A 24,874-nucleotide genomic window follows, 5' to 3' on the forward strand; every position below is an offset into this window, starting at 1 on the left:
GGTCTTTCCACAAGCCTCTCCTGACTTCCTTGGAGGAGGGAAATCATTTCCTCCTTTATGTTTCCATAGAATTTTCATTCCCTGTATTCATTCGTTCATCTAAGGGATATTTCCTGAGAACCTACCTTATGTCAGGCACCATCACTTTATAAGGAATGCAGTAAGGAATAAAACAGACCTGGAGTTTATATTCTGGTTGAGGGTGACTGACAGTAAAATAATAAGTAAATATGCGGTTTGAGAAGATGAGTACTTGGAGAAAGTTAAAGTAGAATCAATGGGATAGGAGTACAAGCTGTCAGATTGGTTTGTTTTTTTACTTATTTTTATATCACTTCGGCATTAGCATTCATCACATTTTTAACTATTCAGCCATCTGCTTTTTTTTTCTGAACTATTTCCATCTCATTATTGATTTCCTGCTTGGTGCTGGGAACATAGTAAGTGAGGAGTTAAAAATCTATATAAGGAAAAAAGAATGAAAATAACTGCATAATATAGAGAGGTGCCTTAGGGCCCTTCCTCCCAATCAGAGGCCAAAATAGTATGAGATACACAAGATAGAATGAAGATTCAGAATGAAGATAGGTGATACAAACTCTGTCTTGATTGAGAGACTGGCAAATACTACTAGGAAAATCTCAGGAAACAAGTGGAATCCAGTAATTTAGACTAGATTATAAAATTACACACAATATTTAACGAATGGACTCATATTTTGAAAGTTTCACTGTGTTCACCGTGGTGCGTTTTTTCCCTTTCACTTTAGAAGTTCTAATTCAATTGGTTTTGCATCTCTTGCGCTCCTCACAGGCTTTTTAGGTTGCAGGAGGAACCAGGAATTGTTCCAAGTCCTTTCTCTAGTGTGTTTGTGATTCGTGGAAGAACCAGACATCCATGGCCCAGGTGTATGACTCTCCCATTCACCCAATACAAGCTATGAAGTTCCTACTTTGCTGCCCACAGAAACCAGCAGTATTTTCCCTGCTCACACGAGTAGAAGAGACTAGGAAGATGTTCCTTATAATTCCGTGCCCAGCAGTCTTACTTCATAGAGTTGTTCTCTCAGTCATGTCTGACTCTGTGTGCCCCCATGGACTGTAGCCTGCCATACTCCTCTGTCCTTGGAATTTTCCAGATAAGAATACTGGAATGGATAGCCATGTCCTCCTCCAGGGCATCTTCCTGACCCAGAGATAGAACCCAGGCATCCTACAATGCAGGTAGACTCTTTGCCTAGTCTGAGCCACCAAGGAAGCCCCCTCCTCCTTCTTTAGTACTGGCTATAACTATGTATCAAAGTTTTCCAAAAGCATAGAAAGATCTGATAAAGTTGTTCATTCTTGGAAATGTTCACTGCACAACTACTCTTAGCAAAGGGCATTGCTAGACCTTGCCAGGCATGCAAACATCATTTAAGCCTGTTCCTATCTCCAAGAAACTGATGGGAAAGGTAAACGCAGGTGGAATGTCGTAAATGGAAGGAGAGAAGCACAGAATGCACAGTGGGACCAAAGGTTCACAGGTTTATCTACATATTTATTAGAATCGGCAGGACACAGGTTCAGTTCCCTTAACCCAGGGCCTTAGTTATCTGTGAGGGCTCCAGAACATGTTCAGTGATAACTTTTCAGATTTTTTTTTTTTTTTGGAAAATTCTCTAATGTGAGTAACTGTTTTCATGATGATTGTTTTTGCTCTGTGGCTCTTTTCCTTTTCAAGCACAATCAGAAGATGCACTGTTCAAAAGAAGGGGACCTAAGGGGCTTCCCAGGTGCACCAGTGGTAAAGAATCTGCCTGCCAATGATGTAAGAGATGTGGGTCCGATCCCTGGGTTGGGAAGATCCCCTGGAGAAGGGCATGGCAACCCACTCCAGTATTCTTGCCTGGAGAATCCCATGGACAGGGGAGCCTGGCAGGCTACAGTCCACGGGGTCTCAAAGAATCAGACACGACTGAAGCGACTTAGCATGCACGCAAGGTACAAACCACAAGTCATTTTACAACAAGCTTGATTTTGCTTTTTACATTGGTCCATCCGTCTGAAATATAAAACACAGATCTTAGTAAAGTTATAAAGTCACAGGCGTTTGGCTTCATAGTAATCTTAAATGGGTCATACAGGGCTACAGAGGAGAGGTGTGAAATTTCTATTTTTCACCTAACATGGAAAAGGTGCAAATCCACTTCCATAAATCAAATAAGGTCCTCATTTTGCACCCTATAAACCCTTTCAGGATGCTCTTAAGGGCAAGTGGAATCTCACCTGGGGCCACTTCAAAGATCAGTTCCTCGAGTTCTCTAGAACAAATGTAAATGATCACATATAGAACTGCTGTTGGCAGTTTTATCAGGCATAATTTTTGAGTGCTTGTTACACTACAGCACTTGGCTAGTGATTTCAAATTTTGCTCAACACACTGACATTTACTGGTGGCCCAGAAGCTCACATACTTTGATAACTTAATTCATTTTCACTCTTTGTGATGTAATATTTAGAAGCCACAACCCCTCTGTATTGTCATATTTATAACCTTGTGTATACTTGTATATACTTATTTTGTATAACTAAAATACAGCATTTTGATATATTTTCTAACTGGGTGTTATTGCATGCAGACTGTTGTATAATAATGGGTGATGGAAACAATCCCAGCTTAGTTAAAGAAATGACATATGTCTGTGGATAAATTTCAAACTGTATATCACCATTTCTCAAATGTGCTTCTCTTGGGGAGAAAGGCAGGAGTTTGTCTCTTCCTTTGCTGTTTTGTTCAACAAGTGTTTATTGAACACTTACTACACTATGCAACAAGAAAAGCAAGGCACCAGCCCTTATGGAGTTTACATTTAGTGGATTTGTAAATTACTCTCCTCCTTTCAGTGAAAACATAATTTCCTCTGTATTACATTTAAGTTATTTTGCCTATGATTTTTGTGACAACAAGGGTTTCCACAAAGTTTTACATTTTCAGGAGTGTCAACCTAATTTAAGAAATTTTCTTGAGGGACTTCCTGGAGGTCCAGTGGTTAAGGCTTTGTCTTCCAATGCAAGGGGTGTGGGTTTGATCCCTGGTGGGGGAGCTAAGTTCTCAAATGCCTGGTGACCAAAAAACCAAAACAGAAAAAAACAGAAGCAATGTTGTAACCAATTCAATAAACACTTTAAAAATGGCCCACATCAAAAATAATAATAAACTTTAAGGAAAAAACATTTTATTGAAAGGATAAATACATGTACTCAAGGATATGTGAAGTTTTATAGCCAAAGTGAAAGTGAAGTTGCTCAGTCGTGTCCAACTCTTTGCAGCCCCATGGGCTGTAGCCTACCAGGCTCCTCCGTCCATGGAATCTTCCAAGCAAGAGTACTGGAGTGAGTTGCCATTTCCTTCTCCAGGGGATCTTCCCGACCCAGGGATCTAACCCAGGTCTTAAGTCTTCTCTAAAAGGAGTTAAAATGGAAGTTGTGCCAAATGTCATCAAAAGAATAGAATCATCTTATTATAACTATGAAAGCTCTGGGATCTGAGTATATAGTTGTCCCCTGGTATCTGAATCCATGGGGAATTGGTTCCAGGAGCCCTTGCAGGTACCAAAATCTAAGGATGTTCAAGTCCCATCTAAAAATGGCATGGCATAGCTGCCCCTCCATATCACAGGCATCAGTGGATGTGGATGGTTGACTGTGTGTGTTTTCCTTCAAAGTATCAATAGCTTCATCAGCAGTGATGGGCTTTGAAATACTCCTAAAAAGGATTAAGTTGATGTTCAGTTCTGAAGATTAAAAAGATGTTATTGCTCCATGTTGTTTTAAATCACTGAGAGCTGGATAGCATTTATTTCTCTCAACGTAACTGTGACAGTGAGTTTCATGTCTGGTGGTTTATGGCTGTGCTAAGTTACGAAGAAGTAATCATGTAGAGACAAACGTGGTTTGTTTTGTCTTTTTCCTTAAAAGCGGTCACTGATTTGTGAAGGTCACTGAAACTGTTGTCTTGTGTGGTCTTCATGCAGCAAAGCCGGCATCGGGGAAGTCTTTGAAGGCCACCAAGGGCCAGTGACAGGAATTAACTGCCACATGGCAGTGGGCCCAATCGACTTCTCACACCTGTTTGTCACATCGTCATTTGACTGGACCGTCAAACTGTGGACTACAAAGGTGAGCACACCTTGATCCTTTCCCAGGTTGCACCTAGGCAAGAGGACAGTGTTGTCCCCTGCTAGGAACTGTGGGCAGCCTGAAGTCTCTTCTAGGATACCTGACATTGGGAACTCATACAACTTTCTGGTGAACCCAACCTGCCTGTGAGCTAGTTAAGGCTCGCTTTCTCAGTCCATTTAATTTACTTTAACATATATAAGGAATATATGTTACTGGAGAATACTCGCATTGTGAAAATTCAGACAGTGCAAATAATGATAAAAACAAGTCCTTCTTCACCAACACTAAGCCTGCCCGTGGCATCCCCTTCATTGACTTTGATCCTAGCCTTCTCCCCAGACGTGTACCCCGTTATCACTTCAGTTTTGAGTATCCAGAGCTTTGCAGTGGTTATATACATCTGTATCTATGGAAATACAAGAGTTGAGACGGGTTTCTTGGTTTTGGAAGTTAGGGTTTTAGGGTCTTTTTGAGTTTTGGTGGTTTTCAAACGAGTAAATGGCACTTATTTGTACTTTTTAAAAAAATATTTATTTATTTATGACTGCTCTGGTCTTTATTGCTCTGCATGGGCTTTCTCTAATTGCTGTGAGCGGGGGCTACTGTTCATTGCGGTACGCGGGCTTCTCACTTCGGTGTCTTCTCCTGTTGCAGAGCATAGTTTCTAGGCACGTGGGCTTCAGTAGCTGTGGTGCAAGCGCCCTAGAGCGCAGGCGCAGTAATTACGGCGCATGGGCTCTAGAGCGCAGGCTCAGTAGTTGTGGCGCAGGCGCAGTAGTGTGGCTCATGGGCTCACATGCTCCAGGGTACGTAGGATCTTCCTGGATGAGGGATCAAACCAGTATCATCCTTATAGGCAGGCAGATTCTTATCCACTGTGCCACCAGGGTAGTCCTCTGACTTGTACTTTTAAAGGTAATTCTGATCATGTTTGGGAGCAAGAAGAACTAGGAAAGGCCACCTACAAGAAAGGTGCAGGAGTCCAGGGAAGAAGTAACAGTGGCTTAGATCGGGAATTTGAAACGGAGAAAAAAGGATGGATTCAAGAATCATTTATGAGGGAAAAGTCACAGAATTTGGCAGTTGATTTGATTCAAGGAACGTGAGTGAGGGAGAGTCAGCAGAAAAGAGCCCAGGTTTAAGACTGGGGCAGCTGGAGATCTGGGGTGCCATTCATTGTGCTGAGCAATGCCCAAAGAAGGGTGTGATGGTAAGGGGCAACATACAGGTTGGGTTTATGGTGCCTGGGAGGCACAGTTCACAGCCTTCATTGCGCAGTTTGAGAATTGAGACAGAAGAAGAGGGAGAGTTTGGGACTGCAGGTATGGACTTAATTGCAACAAGAATAACTTATTAAGTCCAAGGAGTGGATCGTAAAAGAAATGCTGAAACACAACGCAGAGAAAGAAAATATTTAGGAAATAAATAGGAGTTGTGGAAGTAGAAAAGGAGATTAAAAATTAACAACCCAAGAAATGGGAAAAAATAGAATTGTTTGCAAATGGGGCTTCCAGGATGTTAATGAAAAGAGACGGTATCAAGAGGACAGAGTTGCCTCTTAACTGAGTGAAAAATAATCACACTTAGAAATTCACACTAAAACCAAGTTGAGAAACCTTTTTTCAACTACGAAATTGATATAAATCCAGAAGATAGCATTCTCTGTGGTGAGACTAAAAGAAAACAACCATTCTCCTACAATGTTATTGGACATACAAATGGTACAACATTAGGGAGGGGAATTTGGCAATATCTAAAAATAATGAATACATATTTGCTCATTGATAGAGCAGTTCCCACTTCTAGGATTCTAATGCCAAAGATATACTAGCAATAAATAAGAAAAAGACTTACACAGAGAGATTTCTTGATAGAGAAGGACTACCTTGAATCACAGAACACTGGGAAAACCCCAAAAGCCCATCAGTAGGACACTGAACAAATCAAAAGTATGGCATGTCCACGTGAGGGACTACTATTCAGACGTAGAAAGAAATGAAGATGTTCTCGTACTCTTATGAAGTGATCTCTAGGATCTATTTTTTAAATGAGAAGAGCAAGGTGGAGAAACATGTAAACAGTTTGTTGTCATCATTTACTATTTACTTAGATGTTTTTTAAATTTAATTTTTGTTTTATAGTTGATTTGCAATGTTGTGTTAGTTTTAGGAGTCCAGCACAGTGATTCAATTCCTTTTCAGGTGGTTTTCCCATATAGTTTATTATAGGATACTGAGTAGAGCTCCCTGGGCTATACAGTAGTGTGCAGGTCAGTCTCAATCTCCTGATGTATCCCTCCCCCCACTTTTCCCCTTCGGTAACCATAAGTTGGCTTTTGAAGTCTGTGAGTCTGTTTCTGTATTGTAAATAGGTCCATGTGTATCATTGTTTTAGATTCCACGTACAAGTGATATCATATGATGTTTGTATTTCTGTCTGATTACTTCACTTAGTGCAATAATCTCTAGGTGTGCTGCAAATGGTATTACTCTTTGTTATGACTGAGTAATATTCCATCATCGATTATGTACCACATCTTCTTTATCGACTCTGCCTGTGGACATTTACGTCGCTTCTATGTTTCAGCTATTGTAAATAGTACTGCAGTGAACATTAGGGTACATGTGTCTTTAAAAAAAATTTTTTTTTGGAGTATAGTTGATTTACAATGTTGTGTTAGTTTCAGATGTACAGCAAAGTGAATCAGTTATTCATACACATATAGCCATACTGTTTTTTAGATTATTTTCCCATACAGGTCGTTGCAGAGTATTGAGTATAGTTCCCTGTGCTGAACAGTAGATTCCTATTATCTATTTTATATATAGTAGTTATAGTAGTAATGTATTTATATCTTATTATATATGTAACATTACATGTATATGTAATATAGATGTAATGTGACATCTATATATGCAAATCCCAGTCTCCCAATTCATCCCTCCCCTACCTATGCCCTGGTAACTATAAGTTTGTCTTCTACATCTCTGACTCTACTTCTGTTTTGTAAAAAGTTCATTTTACCCCCTTCCTTTTTTAGATTCCACGTGTTAGTAACATGTGATATTTGTCTTTCTGTGTCTGACTCACTTCACCCAGTACGGCAATATCTAAGTCCGTCCATGTTGCTGCAAATGGCATTATTTCACTCTTTTTTATTGCTGAGTAATATTCTGTTGTATATATGTACCACATCTTCCTCATCCATTCCTCCGTTGATGGACGTTTAGGTTGCTTCCATGTCTTGCCTATTATAAACAGTGCTGTTTATAAACATGGGGTGTATGTATCTTTTCTAATTACGGTTTTGTTCCAGTATATGCCTGAGTGGGATTGCTGGATCATATGGTGACTCTATTTTTAGCTGTTTAAGAAACCCCCATACTGTGCTTTATAATGGTTGTACCAATTTACATCCCACCAATAGCATAGGAGAGTTCCCTTTTCTCCAGACCCTCTCCAGCATTTATTGTTTGTAGTCTTTTTGATGATAGCCATTCTGACTAGCATGAGGTGGTATGTCATTGTAGTTTTGATTTGCATTTCTCTATGGGAGGGATTAGGGGCAGGAGGAGAAGGGGACGACAGAGGATGAGATGGCTGGATGGCATCACTGACTCGATGAACGTGAATCTGAGTGAACTCCAGGATTTGGTGATGGACAGGGAGGCCTGGCGCGCTGCGATTCATGGGGTCACAAAGAGTCGGACACGACTGAGTGACTGGACTGAACTGAACTGAACTGAACTGAAGGGTTAGCGATGTTGAGCATCTTTTCATATGCTTTAGGGACATCTGTTTATCTTCTTGGGAAAAATGTCTCTTTATATCTTCGGCCCATGTCTTGATTGGGTTGTTTGTTTGTTCTTATTCTGAGCTGCATGAGCTATTTATATATTTGGAGGATTAATCCCTTGTTGATTGCATCATTTGCAAACATTTTCTTCCATTCTGTGGATTGTCTTTTGGTTTTGTTTATAGTTGCCTTTGTGGTGCAAAAGCTTTTAAGTTTAATTTGGTCCCACCAGTTTATTTTTGGTTTTATTTTCATTACTCTTGGAAGTGGATCCAAAAAGATATTGCTGTGACTTATGTCAGTGTTCTGCCTATGTTTTCCTCTGAGGGGAGCTTATTTTGTGTATGGTGTTAAAGAATGTTCTAATTTCATTCTTTTACATGTAGTGGACATGTAGTCTACTTTATTCAACAACACTAATTGAAGAAACTGCCTTTTCTCCATTGTATATTCTTGCCTCCTTTGTCAAAGATAAGGTGCCCATAGGTGCATGGGTTTATCTCCAGGCTTTCTGTCTTGTTCCATTGATCTATATTTTGTTTTTGTACCAATTTCATACTGTTTTGATGACTGTGGCTTGGTAGTATAGTGTGAAGTCAGGGAGCCTGCTTCCTCCAGCTCCATTTTTCTTTCTCAGGTTTACTTTGGCTATTCAGGGTCTTGTGTGTTTCCACACAAATTAAAACTTTTTTTTGTCTAGTTCTATGAAAAATACCATTGGTAATTGAATAGGAATTGCACTGAACCTGTAAATTGCCTTCAGTAGTATATTCATTTTGACAACATTGACTCTTCTAATTCAAGAACATGGTATATCTTTCCATCTGTTTGTATCATCTTTGATTTCTTTCATCAACCTCTTATAGTTTTCAAAGTACAGGTCTTTTTCTCCTTATGTAGATTTGTTCCTAGGTATTTTATCCTTTTTGGTGCAGTGGTAAATGGGATTGTTGCCTTAATTTCTCCTGGTGATCTTTCGTTGTTAGTGTGTAGACATGCATGAGATTTCTGTGTATTAAAGTTGTGTGTCCTGCAACTTTACCAAGTTCATTGATGAGTTTTAGTAGTTTTCTGGTAGCATCTTTAGGATTTCTTTTTTTAATTAATTTATTCAATTGGAGGCTAATTACTTCACAATATTGTGGTGGTTTTTGCCATACGTGGACATGAATCAACCACAGGTGTACGTGTCCCTCATCCTGAATTATATGTAGTACCATGCCATCTGCAAACAGTGACCGTTTTACTACTTCTTTTTTCAACTTGAATGCTTTTTATTACTTTTTCTCCTCTGATTGCTGTGATTAGAGCTTCCAAACCTATGTTGAATAAAAGTGGCAAGAGTGAACATTCTTGTCTTGTTCCTAGTCCAAAGTAAAAGCTTTCAGCATTTTCTCATAGAGTGTGGTGTTAGCTGTGGCTTTGTCATATATGGCTTTTATTATGTTGACATAGGTTCCTTCTATGTGCACCGTTTAGAGAGTTTTTTTATCATAAGTGGATGCTGAATTTTGTCAAAAGTTTTTTTCTGCATCTGTTGAGATGATCACATGGTTTTTATTCTTCCGTTTGTTAGTGTGATGCATCACACTGATTTGTAGATATTGAAAAATTCTTGCATCCCTAGATAAATCCCACTTGATCAAAGTGTATGATCCTTTTAATGTAGGAATTATGTTTGCTAGTATTGTGTTGAGGATTTTTGCACCTAAGTCCATCAGTGATATTGGCCTGCAGTTTTCTTTTTTTATGATATTTTTGTCTGGTTTTGGTGTCAGGGTGCTACTTCATAGAATTAGTCTGGGAGCGTTCCTCTGCAATTTTTTTGGAATAGTTTCAGAAGTATAGATATTACCTCTTCTCTAACTGTGGGTTTCCCCAGTGGCTCACTGGTGAAAAATCTTGCATGCAGCGCAGGAGACACTGCATTGAGACACAGGTTAGATCCTTGGGCCAGGAAGATCCCTTGGAGGAGAAAATGGTAACCCACTCCAGTATTCTGGCTGGAAGAATCCTATGGACAGAGGAGCCTGGTGGACTTTAGCCCATGGGGTCACAAAGAGTTGGATATGACTGAGCATGCGTGCACACACTTCTCTCAGTGTTTGATAGAATTTTCCTATGAAGCCATTTGGTGCTGGCCTTGTGTTTGTTGGGAGTTTTTAAATCATAGTTTCACTTTCAGTGCTTGTGATTGTTCTGTTAATATTTTCTGTGTCTTCCTGGTTCAGTATTTGTAGATTGTATCTTTCTAAGAATTTGTCCATTTTTTCTAGGTTGTCCATTTTATTGGCATGGAGTTGCTTGTAGTAGGCGTTTATGATCATTTACATGTATGTGATGTCAGTTGTAACTTCTCCTTTTTTATTTCTAGTGGTATTAATTTGAGCCCTCTTTTTCTTGATGAGTCTAGCTAAAGACCTATCAATTTTGTTTATCTTTTCAGAGAACCAACTTTTAGTTTCACTGAGTTTTTTTCTATTGTTGTCTTTATTTCATTTATTTCTGTTCTGATCTTTGATTTCTTTCCTTATACTAGCTTTGTGCTTTATTTATTCTTTTTCTAATGGCTTTGGGTGTAAGGTTTGGCTATTTATTTGGGATTTCCTCATTGATACCTTCAGTCATCCATTAGTTGTTTAGTAGCATATTGCTTAGCCTCCATGTGTTTGTGGCTTTTACTTTTTTTTTATAGTTGATTTCTAATGTCATACCATTCCTGTCAGAAAAGATGTTTGATATGTTTTCAGTTTTTTTACATTTATCAAGGCTTGCTTTATGGCCCAGCGTGTGATCTGTCCCAGAGAATGTTTGACATGCACTTGAGAAGAATGTGCATTCTGCTGCTTTGGGATGGAATGCTCTATAAATATTAGTTAAGTCCAGCTGGTCTGATGTTTCATTTAAGGTTTGTGTTTCCTTATTAATTTTCTGTCTGGATAATCTGTCCATTGTTGTAAGTGGGGTGTTAAAGTCCCCCACTATTACTGTGTTACTGTCTATTATCCCTTTAGTGTCTATTGGTGCTTGTCTTATGTACTGAGGTGCTTCTGTGTTGGGTGCATAAATATTTACAATTGTTACATCTTATTGGATTGATCCCTTGATCACCATGTAGTGTCCTTCCTTGTCTCTTGTAATAGTCTGTTTTGAAGTTACAATATTTGATTTCCATTTGCATGGAATATCTTTTTCCATCCCCTCAGTTTCAGTCTGTATGTGTTCCTAGGTCTGAAGTGAGTCTCTTGTAGACAGCATATATACTGGTTTTGTTTTTGTATCTATTCAGCAGGTCTGTGTCTTTTGATTGGAGTATTTCATTCATTTTCATTTAAAGTAAGTATTGATATATATGTTTCTATTTGCATTTTCTTAAATGTTTCGGGTTTGTTTTTGTAGGTCTTTTTTCTTTCTTTCCTCTTTTGTTCTCTTTTGTGATTTGATGAGTATCTTGAGTACTGTGTTTGGATTGCTTTTTTATTTTTTATGTATATATCTATTATACATTTTTGGCTTGTGGTTACCATAAGGTTTTGATATAGCAATCTGTATGTATCCAAGGTTGTTTTATGTTCAGTCAGTTCAGTTCAGTCGCTCAGTCGTGTCCGACTCATTGCGACCCCGTGAATCGCAGCACGCCAGGCCTCCCTGTCGATCATCAACTCCCAGAGTTCACTCAAACTCATGTCCATCGAGTCGGTGATGCCATCCAGCCATCTCATCCTCTGTCATCCCCTTCTCCTCCTACCCCAATCCCTCTCAGCATCAGGGTCTTTTCCAGTGAGTCAACTCTTCGCATGAGGTGGCCCAAGTACTGGAGTTTCAGCTTCAGCATCAGTCCCTCCAATGAACACCCAAGACTGATCTCCTTTAGGATGGACTGGTTGGATCTCCTTGCAGTCCAAGGGACTCTCAAGAGTCTTCTCCAACACCACAGTTCACTGGTCTCTTAATTTCAAATGCATTTTAAACATCCCACATTTGTATTCTCCTCTTCTCATGATTGCTGGTTTTGTATATTTGTGTGTGAATGATTTCTTTCTTTTATTGTATATTTACCCTAACCAGTGAGCTTTTCTGTTAGTAATTTTCTTCTTTCTAGTTGCAGCTTTTTCTTCTCCTCCTAGAGAAGCTCTTTTTGCACTTGTTACAAAGCTGGTCCAGTGGTGCTAGATTCTCTTACCTTTTGCTTGTCTGTAAAGCTGTTGATTTCTCCATCAGATCTGAATGAGAGCCTTGTTAGGTAGAGTATTCTTGGTTTTAGGTTCTTCCCTTTTATCACCTGTAATATGTCATGTCCCTCCCTTCTGGCCTGCAGAGTTTCTGCTGATAAATCAGCTGATAATCTTATGGGAGTTCCTTTGTATGTTATTTGTTGCTTTTAATATTTGTTTCCTTGTCTTTAATTTTTGTCAGTTTGAGTACTGTTTTTCTCAGCATGTTTCCCTGCATGGGCCTCTCTGCAATGTCTGGATTTGGGTGCCTATTTCTTTTTTGTGTGTTAGGAAAGTTTTCAGCTATTATCTCCTCAAATATTTTCTCAGATACTTTCCTCTCTTTTCCTTTTGGGTCCCCTATAATGCAAATATCGGTACATTTAATGTTGCCTCAGAGGTCTCTTAGATGTTCTCATTTCTTTTAGTTCTTTTTCTTTATTTTGTTCTGTAGCAGTGATTTCCTCGGTGTGCTCTCCAGGTCACTTATTCGCTCTGCCTCATTTATTCTGCGATTATTCCTTCTAGTGTTACTGTATTTTTCTTCTCTGTTTGTTCTTTAAAGCGCCTGTTACTGTTGTTCAGTCACTAAGTCATATCCAGTTTTTTGCCACCCCATGGCCTGCAGCACACCAGGCTTCCCCATCCTTCACTATCTTCTGGAGTTTGCTCAAACTCGTGTCCATTGAGTAGGTTATGCTATGTAAGCATCTCAACACCTGCCACCCCTTTCTCTTCTTGCCCTCTATCTTTCCCAGCATCAGGGTCTTTTCCAGTGAGTTGGCCCTTTGCATCAGGTGGCCAAAGTATTGGAGCTTAAGCTTCTGCATCAGCCCTTCCAATGAATATTCAGAGTAGATTTCCCTTAGGATTCACAGATTGGATCTCCTTGCAGTCCAAGGGACTCTCAAGAGTCTTCTCCAGCACCACAGTTTGAAAGCATCAATTCTTTGGCTCTTTATTGAACATTTCTTATATCCTCTTGGTCTGTGTCTCCAATCTGTTTCCAATATCTTGGATCATCTTAACTACCATTACTCTGAATTCTTTTTTAGGAAATTGCATATATCCACTTCACTTAATTGTTCTTTATTTTCTTCCTTCATCTGCAGCGTATTTCTCTGCTGTCTTATTTTACCTAACTTTCTGTATTTGTGGTCTCTGTTTCTCAGGCTTTAGGGTTGTAGTTCTTCTTGCTTCTGATGTTTCCCACCTCCCTTGTGGGTGAGCTTGGTTTAGGGGCCTGTGCAGGCTTCCTGGTGGGAGGGGCTGGTGCCTGCTCAGGAGTAGGTGGAGCTGGTCTTAATCCCTCTGTGGGTAGGACCATGTCAAAGAGTGTGTTTGTAGGTGGCTGCTGGCGCAGATGGCTTTGGGCAGCCTGTCTGCTCAGGGGTGGTACTGTGTTCCCACTTGCTTGGCCTGTGGCATGCCAGCACTGGAACCTGTGGGCTGTTGAGTGGGGCCAGTTCTCAGCACCAAAATGGTGACCTCTGGGAGAGCTCACACAGATGAATGTTCCCTGGATCCTCTGCCTCCCGTGTTACTTCCTCCTCAGTGAGCCACAGCTGACTTCTGCCTCCCCAGTAAATCCTCCAGGACCCCATAGGTAGGTCTAGCCCAGGCTTCTATGGAGTCACTGGTTTCTCCAGGTTTTCTGGTGCACGTGGAATCTTGTGTGTGCCCTTCAAGAGTGGAGTCTCTGTTTGCCCCAGTCCTGTGGAGCTCTTGTACTCGAGGCCTGCTGGCCTTCAAGCTCAAATGCTCTGGGAGCTCCTAGTCTCGGTTCCAGACCCCCAGGCTGGGGAGAATGACATGGGGCTCAGAACCCTCATTCCTATGGGAGAACCACTGCAATGTAGTTGTTTTCCAGCCAGTGGTAAAAAAAAATCTGTTTGTCAATGCAGGAGACATAAGAGACGTGGGTTCAGTACCTGGGTTGGGAAGATCCTCTGGAGGAAGGCATGGCAGTCTACTCCAGTGCTCTTGCCTGGAGAATCCTATGGACAGGGGAGCCTGGCAGGCTATGGTCCATAGGATCACAAGGAGTTAGACACGACTGAAGCAACTTATTAGCACCCACTTGCTACATATGGGGTTTGATCATATTGCGAAAGCACACCTCCTACCATCTGTCTTTGGGTGTAGAATATCTCTTTTGGTAAGTTCAAGTCTTTTTCGTTGATAGTTGTTCAGCAGCCAATTGTGATTCTGGTGTTTTCATGAGAGGAGTTGAGCTCAAGTTCTTCTACGCGCGAATCCTTCTACTCTGCCTTCTTGTCTCATCTCCTAAATTAAATGTCTACTTAAACACTTTTAAAAGTTTGAAAGATGAACCACACACACAAAGATTATTATTTATAGAGAGGCTGAAGGCTTAAAGGAACAGCCATTCTTCCTTGAATATACCTTGGTAGTACATTTGGCTTGAGAACCATGTAAATATTATTTGACATAGTAATAAATTTCACAATTGGTTCCTTTACATTGAAGTAACATGAAATCAACTTCAGTGTGGTTCAAATTGAAGGCAAAACCTTACAGGATGGGACAATTCTAAATGACTTTAAAACCCTGTATTTTTTACTATATATTCCAGGAAAGATATATTTTAAGGATAAAAAGACTCCTCCCCCCACCCCCCGGCCAAAAAAATAAATCGTTTAACTACTTCCAGTATTCATATTGCTGATGGTTTTGTTGTTTCTGTCTCTGATACTGCTGCATTTGTATCTTGATGTTGATAGCTATAAGGTTGAGGTCATTGAGAATTCATATTATTAGCAGGGTTGAAAGAAGATACAAGTACACAAAGTTAAGTAAAAACTGTTGTAATTCCGAGTTTGAGTTGGGTGTATCAATAAATACTCATGGTGTTTGTTACCTTTAAAAGAATACATATCCACATGTCTGTCTACCAAAATGGTTTAGAAACAATGATCAATCCAGTATCAGTGACTCCTCTGGTGTCCATATTGTGCTTTCTAAATGCCAGTGGCTCTAAAAGAAACCCAGAGATCCTTGAAGAAATTAATGATTCTAGATCTGGAGCAGGAAATGTATAAAATGAGTCTGAAGTATTTCATCATAATAGAAAGTAAAGATGCTAACTGTTGCTACAGATTTCTTGTTTACGAGTTTGGAAAACAAGCTGAATAAGCTTCTGCTGTCTTTAAGAGTAATAGGTTGAGATCATAATGATACTGAAAAATGAAACAAAGCCATTGATTATCTTTGGGGAATATTAAGGAAACCACTTTATTATTTTAAAAACTAATAGCTTAAGGAAAAAATCAGTCATTTATTCTGAATTAATCAAGAGTTTATTTTGTCTTTTCTATATGATTTATACTTTAGGGTTACTATATACTTGATGAGAGTAGTGTTTCTTTATGGGAAAAAGAAATGATAAGATTTGAATATTATCACTTTACAACCTCTAATGATCTAAGCAATGATTATTGCTGATAACATCTTAAAAATAGAAACCGCCTTTGTAATTATGGGAATATATAATACCACTTTTGAAGTAGGTTTGTTCCCCAGATTGAATCTGAATCTTATCAATCTACCAGATCTCTGAATTTAGAGGCAGTAGGAGGTACAGATGCAAAATGTTAAATAATACCACAGGGATACAATCAGCCAAATCCAGACTGTGGGGAAAGCTATAGGAAAACTAATCTCATTTCAGCAACAAAAATCAAAATAGTTTTTTAAGGGGGAAAAAAAAAAAGGAAGATGGAAGCTATATGTCAAAACAAAATAGAACAAAACAAAATTTGAGACATTTCAGCCAATCTCAAGATATGGATCCTATATAGATCTTGATACAAGAAAACAACCCATTACAAAATTAGAAAGCTATTAGGGAAATATGAATATTGACTGAATATTTGTTGTAATCATGAATTGTTAGTTTAGGTGTCATAATGACATTGTGATCACTTTAAGTGGTTTGACCTTTTAGAGATGCATGCATACATATTTATAGAAGAAATCATATGATATCAGGGATTTGTTTAAAAATAATCTGTTGGGAAGGGGACAGCTTGTGAATGTTGATGAATAGGATTAGTCATATATTGATAAATAGAGAAGTTGGATATTGGTATTACCCTATTTCTAAATTTTTGAAATTTTCTATAATAGAAGAGTCAAAAGGCAACAGAGGAGAGAGTAATCAACAGTAGCAAGTACTTTAGAGAAGTAATATCAAGACGGCAGTATATCCTTTGTATTTAATAACTCCACTGGTGTGCATGACAAGTAGAGTCCTATTGGAGTACATTGAGAGTGGAACATAGATAACAGTGGATTAATAAGTGCATGGAAAACAGAAAGTGCTGAAGAAAAATCAAGAAGCTTGGCTATGAGGAGAGGAAGATGAGAAGTGAAGAATGGGTTTTTCTTCATTTTTTTTTCTATTTTCTTTCTTTTTTTTGAAGATTTCAGAGGCTCTTGAGGATATTGCTATTGTGGAAGGGTCAGTAAAGAAAATAAGTAGAAAAAGCTGATAAGCGTAAGGCAGAGAAAGGGCTGAAAGTGTTGGAGTGAATGTGATGCACAGCATAGGCAGGGGTGAATTTAAAATTTGATCAGGTGACACTTTCTGTTGTAACAGAACAAGATGGGGGCAAATATATGTAAGTGTGCAGGTTTGGTGAATGAAAGCAAAGAGAACTCTTTCTTGGTCCTATTTGCTCCGTGAGGTCGGAGATGAAATATTCTGCTGAGTGGGAAGTGGAGGTGCTGAGGGGAGCAGGTTTCAGCTGGTCACGGAAGAGAACGGAAAGGACTGATTAGGGAAGCAAAGGGGGACTTGGGCAGTGTGGAGGACCACGTGGGCGGGAGGCCAGGGCGTTTCAGTGGCGTCAGTCTTCAGGACTGACTTCCTCCAAGAGAACTCGGCCCCGCAAATATGGACATGGGCGAGATACTCAGTTAGATGGAGCCTGGGCTGGAGCTTTGACAGGGCTGCTGGAAGGACAACAGCACAGAGGGCTTGGAAATGCGGGCAGGACAGTGTTTGATGTTAGACTAAGCTTCCCTATAAGAAGTCCCTTTAAGATCAAAGAACAATGCCAAATGGCATTGAAACATGTATAATAACATGTAAGAATCGAAATACCAGTCTATGTCTGATGCAGGATATGACACGCTTGGGGCTGACGCGCGGGGATGACCCAGAGAGATGTTGTGGGGAGGGGGGTGGAAGGGGGGTTCATGTTTGGGAACGCATGTACACCTGTGGTGGATTCATGTCAATCTATGCCAAAACCAATACAGAATTGTAAAGTAAAAAATTAAAAATAAATAAATAAATTAAAAAAAAATATTGTAAAGTAAAAAAATAAAAAAATAAAAAAAAAATAAAATCTTGAACACATTAACAAAAAAAAAAAAAAAAAAGATCAAAGAACATTATGAAGAGAGTGATTGGGTGAGAGAATTAGTAAATTTTTAGAAATTGATACTTTTGAACTGTGATGTTGGAGAAGACTCTTGAGAGCCCCTTGGATTGCAAAGAGACCAAACCAGTCAATCCTAAAGGAAACCAGTCCTGATTATTCATCGGAGGGACTGATGCTGAAGCTCCAAAACTTTGGCCACCTGATGCGAAGAACTGACTCACTGGGAAAGACCCTGATGCTGGGAAAGATTGAAGGCAGGAGGAGAAGGGGGTGACAGAGTATGAGATGGTTGGATGGCATCACTGACTCAATAGACTTGAGTTTGAGCAAGCTCTGGGAGTTGGTGACGGACAGGGAATCCTGGCGTGCTGCAGTCCATGGGATCACAAAGAGACACAACTGAGCAACTGAACTGAAATGAATAGAAAGTGGGATGTTTGGATATAGCATTTCACAATTAAATTACAAGTGATTAAAAAAAAAAAAAAAGGTCTAGGATGTGGTCATGTCTGTAGCTGCAGACCAGTGAAGTTGAAGTTCACTGGAAATGATGTAGCCACAGAAACGAAAGATCAATTCCTAGTGTTCTGTGGGCTTTGAAATGAGCCAGGATAATAAATGGCAAGACAGGCTTAGAAAAGAAGACAGTGATCCCAGTGCTAAAGTCTTTAATGAATTAGGAAGAGGGATCAAAAGAGGTAAAGGATGGCTCAGACAAGTGGCCTGAGCTTGAAAGAAGGCAGGGCTTTTTTTCTGGAGGGCTGAAGAGTCCTGGAACAGCCCTGGTAAGCAAGGAAGAAACGGAGTGTATCACTATTCTGAAATAGAATACGCCATGGTGAATATAGCAGGGGAAGTGGTGAGCTCATGAGGCAGGCAGTCTAGGGAGCTTTCAGTGAGAAGGCTGAGAATGGAGGCGCAGGAGTTTACCATGGAATGGGAGACACGAAGGGCACGGGAGCAACATGTGGAAAGGAGGGGGAGCAGTGAGTGGTTGGTTCAGGTGAAGACAGTACTCATAGCGATCTCGAGAAAATGCCGAGATCACTGGAATGAGGAGGAAAGATGCAAGAGGTGAATTCCAAACAGGATGTTAATTTTTGCAGATTCCGGTGAGGATAGCATGCAGGGGGAGAGAATTCAAGCACATTACATTGCTCTCCCCCTACCAGGTTTCATCTTTAAACCACAGTCCAGGAAGGTTTCCCACTGAAGCAGAAACGTTGTTGGAGAAGTTGACCTGGTAGACTGCGCGCCAGGTTGCCTTCTTGTCAGCTGAATCAACAAATGAGCAGCCGTGTCCACCTAAATCACTGAAAGCAGGTATCCTGTTTGGAAAGGACATGCAATGAGACTGGAAAGATAGGTCTATGCTTGATAGTCTAGATTTATTTTTATTTTATGAACAGTGAATCAAAATTTAATTTTATGAATGAATAAGTCATTTTACACATGAATCAAAATTTAATTTGGGAATTTTCCAAGGAAGGTGATTTGCAGGGATGGGGGAGGTGGAGCTAACACTTACTGAGGTAGTACTGTGTGCCAGGCATTGTGCTAAATGTGTTACATACATTAGTCCATTAAGTCCTCACAGAGTTATGTGTAGGTAGTGTTATCCCATTTTATAGAAGAAATAGGCATAAGAGAGTTTAAATATTTTGCCTGATGTGCTCAGCGAAAAAGTGGAGAAACTGGAAGTTGAACATAGATTTGTGTGACCGCCCCCAAAGCCACGTGCTTTTCTACACCCACGTATTAAGTCTAGAGCCAGGATATCCAGTTACAAGGCCAGTTAGGTCATTGCTATGAGAGCCAGATTGTTAGCAGAGGCAGAAGCAGTGAGCTCGTGCAGGAGAACCCACGTCTGAGAAAGTAAAGCACATGTGGTGACCAACTGACTTGAGAAGAGGGGACAGTGCCTGTTCTGGCATTTATCCCTTAAGCATCTGAGTGAAAGAACAGCAGTGCTAGCAACTGGGACAGGAAGTAGGAGAGGAGCAGCGAGCTTCTACTTGGGGTAGAAAATTAGCATTCCGTGGCATGCACCACCTGAGGTGCCTGAAATTTCTCAAAAGTAATTGCAAAAACAGCAACTCAGAGGCCAAAAATGAAGTTAAAACTGTAGCTATGATGTGCATGCATACTCAGTCACTAAGTCGTGTCTAATTCTGTGCAACCCCATACTGCAGCCCGCCAGGCTCCTCTGTCCATGGGATTATCCTGGCAAGAAAACTGGGGTGGGTTGCCGTTTTCTCCTCCAGGGGATCTTCCTGACCCAGGGAACGAACCCATATCTCCTGCTGCTTCTGCATTGCAGGCGAATTCTGTAGCCGCTGAGCCAGCTGGGAAGCCCATAGCTATGACAGTGATCAACATATAGTTAGTCATTTCTTCCAAGGGAGAAAATTCTGAATAGAACAGGAATTGAAGATGACAAAGGTACAGCTCTAGAGTTGCTGGTGCTGCAGGATGAGGAGGACAGAGATCGAAAAGGCAAGAGGAGGGTGGCATGGAGCTCAGTGAGCAATTTCAGCAGAGCCCTGGGGACAGATTGCAGGTGGTTGCAAAATGAGGAGGGAAAAGAAGTGGACCAAAAATATAGGCTGTTCTCCCAGCCATTAAGCTGCAAGCTGAAGGAGATCCAGTGAGGCCGGCAGGAAAGGCCGAGCCAAGGAAGGATTTGGTCTTTGTACTTTCTGAGGGATTTGAGCACATTTGTGGTCTGAAGAGAAGGAACCAGTGAAACATAGGTCAACAGAGGATGGTTTGAAAAGCTGATAAAGATGATGTCAGGTGCCCGTACAGGATTGGGTTGGGGAGACAACAGGACACCACAAAGACTAGAGGAAAGGCTTATGGGTAGATTTAGGTGATGGCAGGAGAGGGGGAAGCAGAGAATGATGGAAGGTCCCTATTTTCCAGCGAAGTCAGAGGCACTTTCACCTTCTAACAGTGGTGGGAACTGGGATGTGGCAAGGAGAGAGGGGGTTTAGATCAGGTCCTGTGAGAGATGGGAGGGAGCCTTGACTCCAGAGGATATCTGAACTTCACCAATCTGAGGACCAGCTGGCATTAAATATCAGAGATTCATTTCAGTTTTACAAGGATGCTAAAATTGTTGGCAAGTTGTCATTGGTGAATCTCTATTGTTGATCAGTTGCATCCGACTCTTTGTGACCCCATGGACTGCAGTGTGCCAGGCTTCTCTGTTCTTCACTATGTCCTGGAGTTTGTTCAGACCCATGTCCATTGAGTCTGTGATGCCATCCAACCATCTCTTCCTCTGTTGTCCCCTTCTCCTCCTACCTTCAATCTTTCCCAGCATCAGGGTCTTTTCCAGTGAGTCGGCTCTTTGCATCAGGTGGCCAGAGAATTGGAGATTCAGCTTCAGCATCAGTCCTTCCAATGAATATTCAAGGTTGATTTTCTTTAGGATGGACTGGTTGGATCTCCTTGCAGTCCAAGGACTCTCAAGAGTCTTCTCCAGCACTACAGTTCAAAAGCATGAGTTCTTTGGCACTCAGCCTTCTTTATGGTCCAACTCTCACATCTGTACATGACTACTGTGGAAACCATAGTTTTGACTATATGGACCTTTATTGGCAAAGTGATGACTGCTTTTTATATGCTATCTAGGTCTGTCATAGCTTTTCTTCCAAGGAAAAATGTCTTTTAACATCCATAGTGATTTTAGGGCCCAAAATAAAGTTTGTCACTGTTTCCATTGTTTCCCCATCTATTTGCCATGAAGTGATGGGTCCAGATGCCATGATCTTAGTTTTTTGAATGTTGAGTTTTACACCAACTCTTTCAGTCTCCTCTTTCATCTTCATCAAGAGGCTTTTTAGCTCCTCTTTTCTTTTCTGCCATTAGTCGTATCATCTGCATATCTGAGATTACAAGAAATGGTAGAAACATCTCCTAAAATTACTAGTCACTTTTGCAAGACTGGGCCTGAACATAACCTTCTTTATCCTAATAAAAAGAGAAAAGTGAAAATATATTGTTTTGAAAATTCTGGGAAGCAAGGCTTTTAAAAAATTTCTTGTTGACAGTGACCATTTTCAGATAGGTGTAAAGCAGGAAAAAATAAGATGAATAATTGTTCTCTGAGGCTTCTCTGGTGGCTCAGATGTTAAAGAATCTGCCTTCAGTGTGGAAGACCTGGCTCCGATCCCTGGGTCAGGAGGATCCCTTGGAGAAGCAAATGGCTACCCACTCCAGTATTCCTGCCTGGAGAATCCCATGGACAGAGGAGCCTGGTGGGCTACAGTCCATGGGGTCACAAAGAGTCAGACACGACTGAGCAACTAACGCTAACTTCTTTAGCTCCTTGTAATAATAATGGTTACCTTGATAATCTTTAAACTCACTGGATAACTTGGAATCCTTTAATAATTTAACAAAAATAAAGAGGGTTATGCTCAAGACTTTTTCAATTATGAGTTAGTGATACCCTAAGATGCTTAAGTTATCTTACTCTATTTCACTGCTGTAACAAAACATCACAGGCTACGTGGCTTATAAACCACAGAAATATACTTCTTACAATTCTGGAAGCTGGAAAGGTCTAGATTAAGGTACCAGCCTGGTCACATTTTGGCGAGGAGCCCTTCCTGGTTCATAGCTAATGTTCTCACTGGTGGAGGGGCCCACAGAGCTCTGTGGAATTCTGTGGTCCCCTGGAGAAGGAAATAGCAAACCGCTTCAGTATTCTTGCCTTGAGAACTGTTCCCATGAACAATATGAAAAGGCAAAATGATAGGACACTGAAAGAGGAACTCCCCAGGTCAGTAGGTGCCCAACACGCTACTGGAGATCAGTGGAGAAAAAACTCCAGAAAGAATGAAGGGATGGAGCCAAAGCAAAAACAATGCCCAGATGTGGATGTGACTGGTGATAGAAACAAGGTCCGATGCTGTAAAGAGCAATATTGCATAGGAACCTGGAATGTCAGGTCCATGAATCAAGGCAAATTGGAAATGGTCAAACGAGATGGCAAGAGTGAACGTCAACATTCTAGGAATCAGCGAACTAAAATGGACTGGAATGGGTGAATTTAACTCAGATGACCATTATATCTAGTACTGTGGGCAGGAATCCCTTAGCAGAAACGGAGTAGCCATCATGATCAACAAAAGAGACTGAAATGCAGTACTTGGATGCAATCTCAAAAACGACAGAATGGTCTCTGTTCATTTCCAAGGCGAACCATTCAGTATCACAGTAATCCAAGTCTAGGCCCCAACCAGTAATGCTGAAGAAGCTGAAGTTGAACGGTTCAATGAAGACCTACAAGACCCTTTAGAACTAACACCCAAAAAAGATGTCCTTTTCATTATAGGGGACTGGAATGCTAAAGTAGGAAGTCAAGAAACACCTGGAGTAACAGGCAAATTTGGCCCTGGAATAGGGAATGAAGCAGGGCAAAGACTAATAGAGTTTTGCCAAGAAAATGCACTGGTCATAGCAAACACCCTCTTCCAACAACACAAGAGAAGACTCTACATATGGACATCACCAGATGGTCAACACCGAAATCAGATTGATTATATTCTTTGCAGCCAAAGATGGAGAAGCTGTATACAGTCAACAAAAACAAGACCAGGAGCTGACTGTGGCTCAGATCATGAACTCCTTATTACCAAATTCAGACTGAAATTGAAGAAAGTAGGGAAAACCGCTAGACCATTCAGGTATGACCTAAATCAAATCCCTTATGATTATACAGTGGAAGTGAGAAATAGATTTAAGGGCCTAGATCTGGTTCGTGCCATTAAAAAAGATATGCAAAAGAGCAAAATGGCTGTCTGGGGAGGCCTTACAAATAGCTGTGAAAAGAAGAGAAGCAAAAAACAGAGGAGAAAAGGAAAGATATAAGCATCTGAATACAGAGTTCCAAAGAACAGCAAGAAGAGACAAGAAAGCCTTCTTCAGCGATCAATGCAAAGAAATAGAGGAAAAGAACAAAATGGGAAAGACTAGAGATTTCTTCAAGAAAATTAGAGATACCAAGGGAACATTTCATGCAAAGATGGGCTCAATAAAGGACAGAAATGGTCTGGACCTAACAGAAGCAGAAGATATTAAGAAGAGGTGGCAAGAATACACAGAAGAACTGTACAAAAAAGAGCTTCATGACCCAGATAATCACAATGGTGTAATCACTCATCTAGAGCCAGACATCCTGGAATGTGAAGTCAAGTGGGCCTTAGGAAGCATCACACGAACAAAGCTAGTGGAGGTGATGGAATTTCAGTTGCGCTGTTTCAAATCCTGAAAGATGATGCTGTGAAAGTGCTACACTCAATGTGCCAGCAAATGGAAAACTCAGCAGTGTCCACAGGACTGGAAAAGGTCAGTTTTCATACCAATCCCAAAGAAAGGCAATGCCAAAGAATGCTCAAACTACCACACAATTGCACTCATCTCACATGCTAGCAAAGTAATGCTCAAAATTCTCCAAGCCAGACTTCAGCAATACCTGAACCGTGAACTTCCAGATTTTCAAGCTGGTTTTAGAAAAGACAGAGGAACCAGAGATCAAATTGCCAACATCTGCTGGATCATGGAAAAAGCAAGAGAGTTCCAGAAAAACATCTATTTCTGCTTTATTGACTATGCCAAATCCTTTGGCTGTGTGGATCACAATAAACTGTGGAAAATTCTGAAAGAGATGGGAATACCAGACCACCTGACCTGCCTCTTGAGAAATCTGTATGCAGGTCAGGAAGCAACAATTAGAACTGGACATGGAACAACAGACTGGTTCCAAATAGGAAAAGGAGTACGTCAAGGCTGTATATTGTCACCCTGCTTATTTAACTCATATGCAGAGTACATCATGAGAAACGCTGGACTGGAAGAAACACGAGCTGGAATCAAGATTGCCAGGAGAAATATCAATAACCTCAGATATACAGATAATACCACCCTTATGGCAGAAAGTGAAGAGGAACTAAAAAGCCTCTTGATGAAAGTGAAAGAGGAGAGTGAAAAAGTTGGCTTAAAGCTCAACATTCAGAAAACGAAGATCATGGCTTCTGGTCGCATCATTTCATGGGAAATAGATGGAGAAACAGAGAAAACAGTGTCAGACTTTATATTTCTGGGCTCCAAAATCACTGAAGATGGTGACTCTAGCCATGAAATTAAAAGACGCTTATTCCTTGGAAGGAAAGTTATGACCAACCTAGATAGCATATTCAAAGGCAGAGACATTACTTTGCCGACTAAGATCCATCTAGTCAAGGCTATGGTTTTTCCTGTGGTCATGTATGGATGTGA

The 24,874-nt window shown here is 40.5% G+C and overlaps 1 protein-coding gene across 3 annotated transcripts in view; it reads left to right on the forward strand.

Moving 5' to 3' along the window:
- DYNC1I1 (dynein cytoplasmic 1 intermediate chain 1) overlaps positions 1 to 24,874 on the forward strand; it is a 402,011-nt gene that overhangs the window by 323,636 nt on the left and 53,501 nt on the right. For all 3 annotated transcript variants that reach the window (XM_040260479.1, XM_040260481.1, XM_040260482.1), the window contains one exon: positions 4,016 to 4,160. In XM_040260479.1, coding sequence (XP_040116413.1) covers positions 4,016 to 4,160 — 145 coding nt within the window. The remainder of the gene's footprint in view (positions 1 to 4,015; positions 4,161 to 24,874) is intronic.

This window comes from Oryx dammah, unplaced genomic scaffold, assembly GCF_014754425.2.
Source record: "Oryx dammah isolate SB20612 unplaced genomic scaffold, SCBI_Odam_1.1 HiC_scaffold_18, whole genome shotgun sequence".
Taxonomy (NCBI): Eukaryota; Metazoa; Chordata; class Mammalia; order Artiodactyla; family Bovidae; genus Oryx; species Oryx dammah.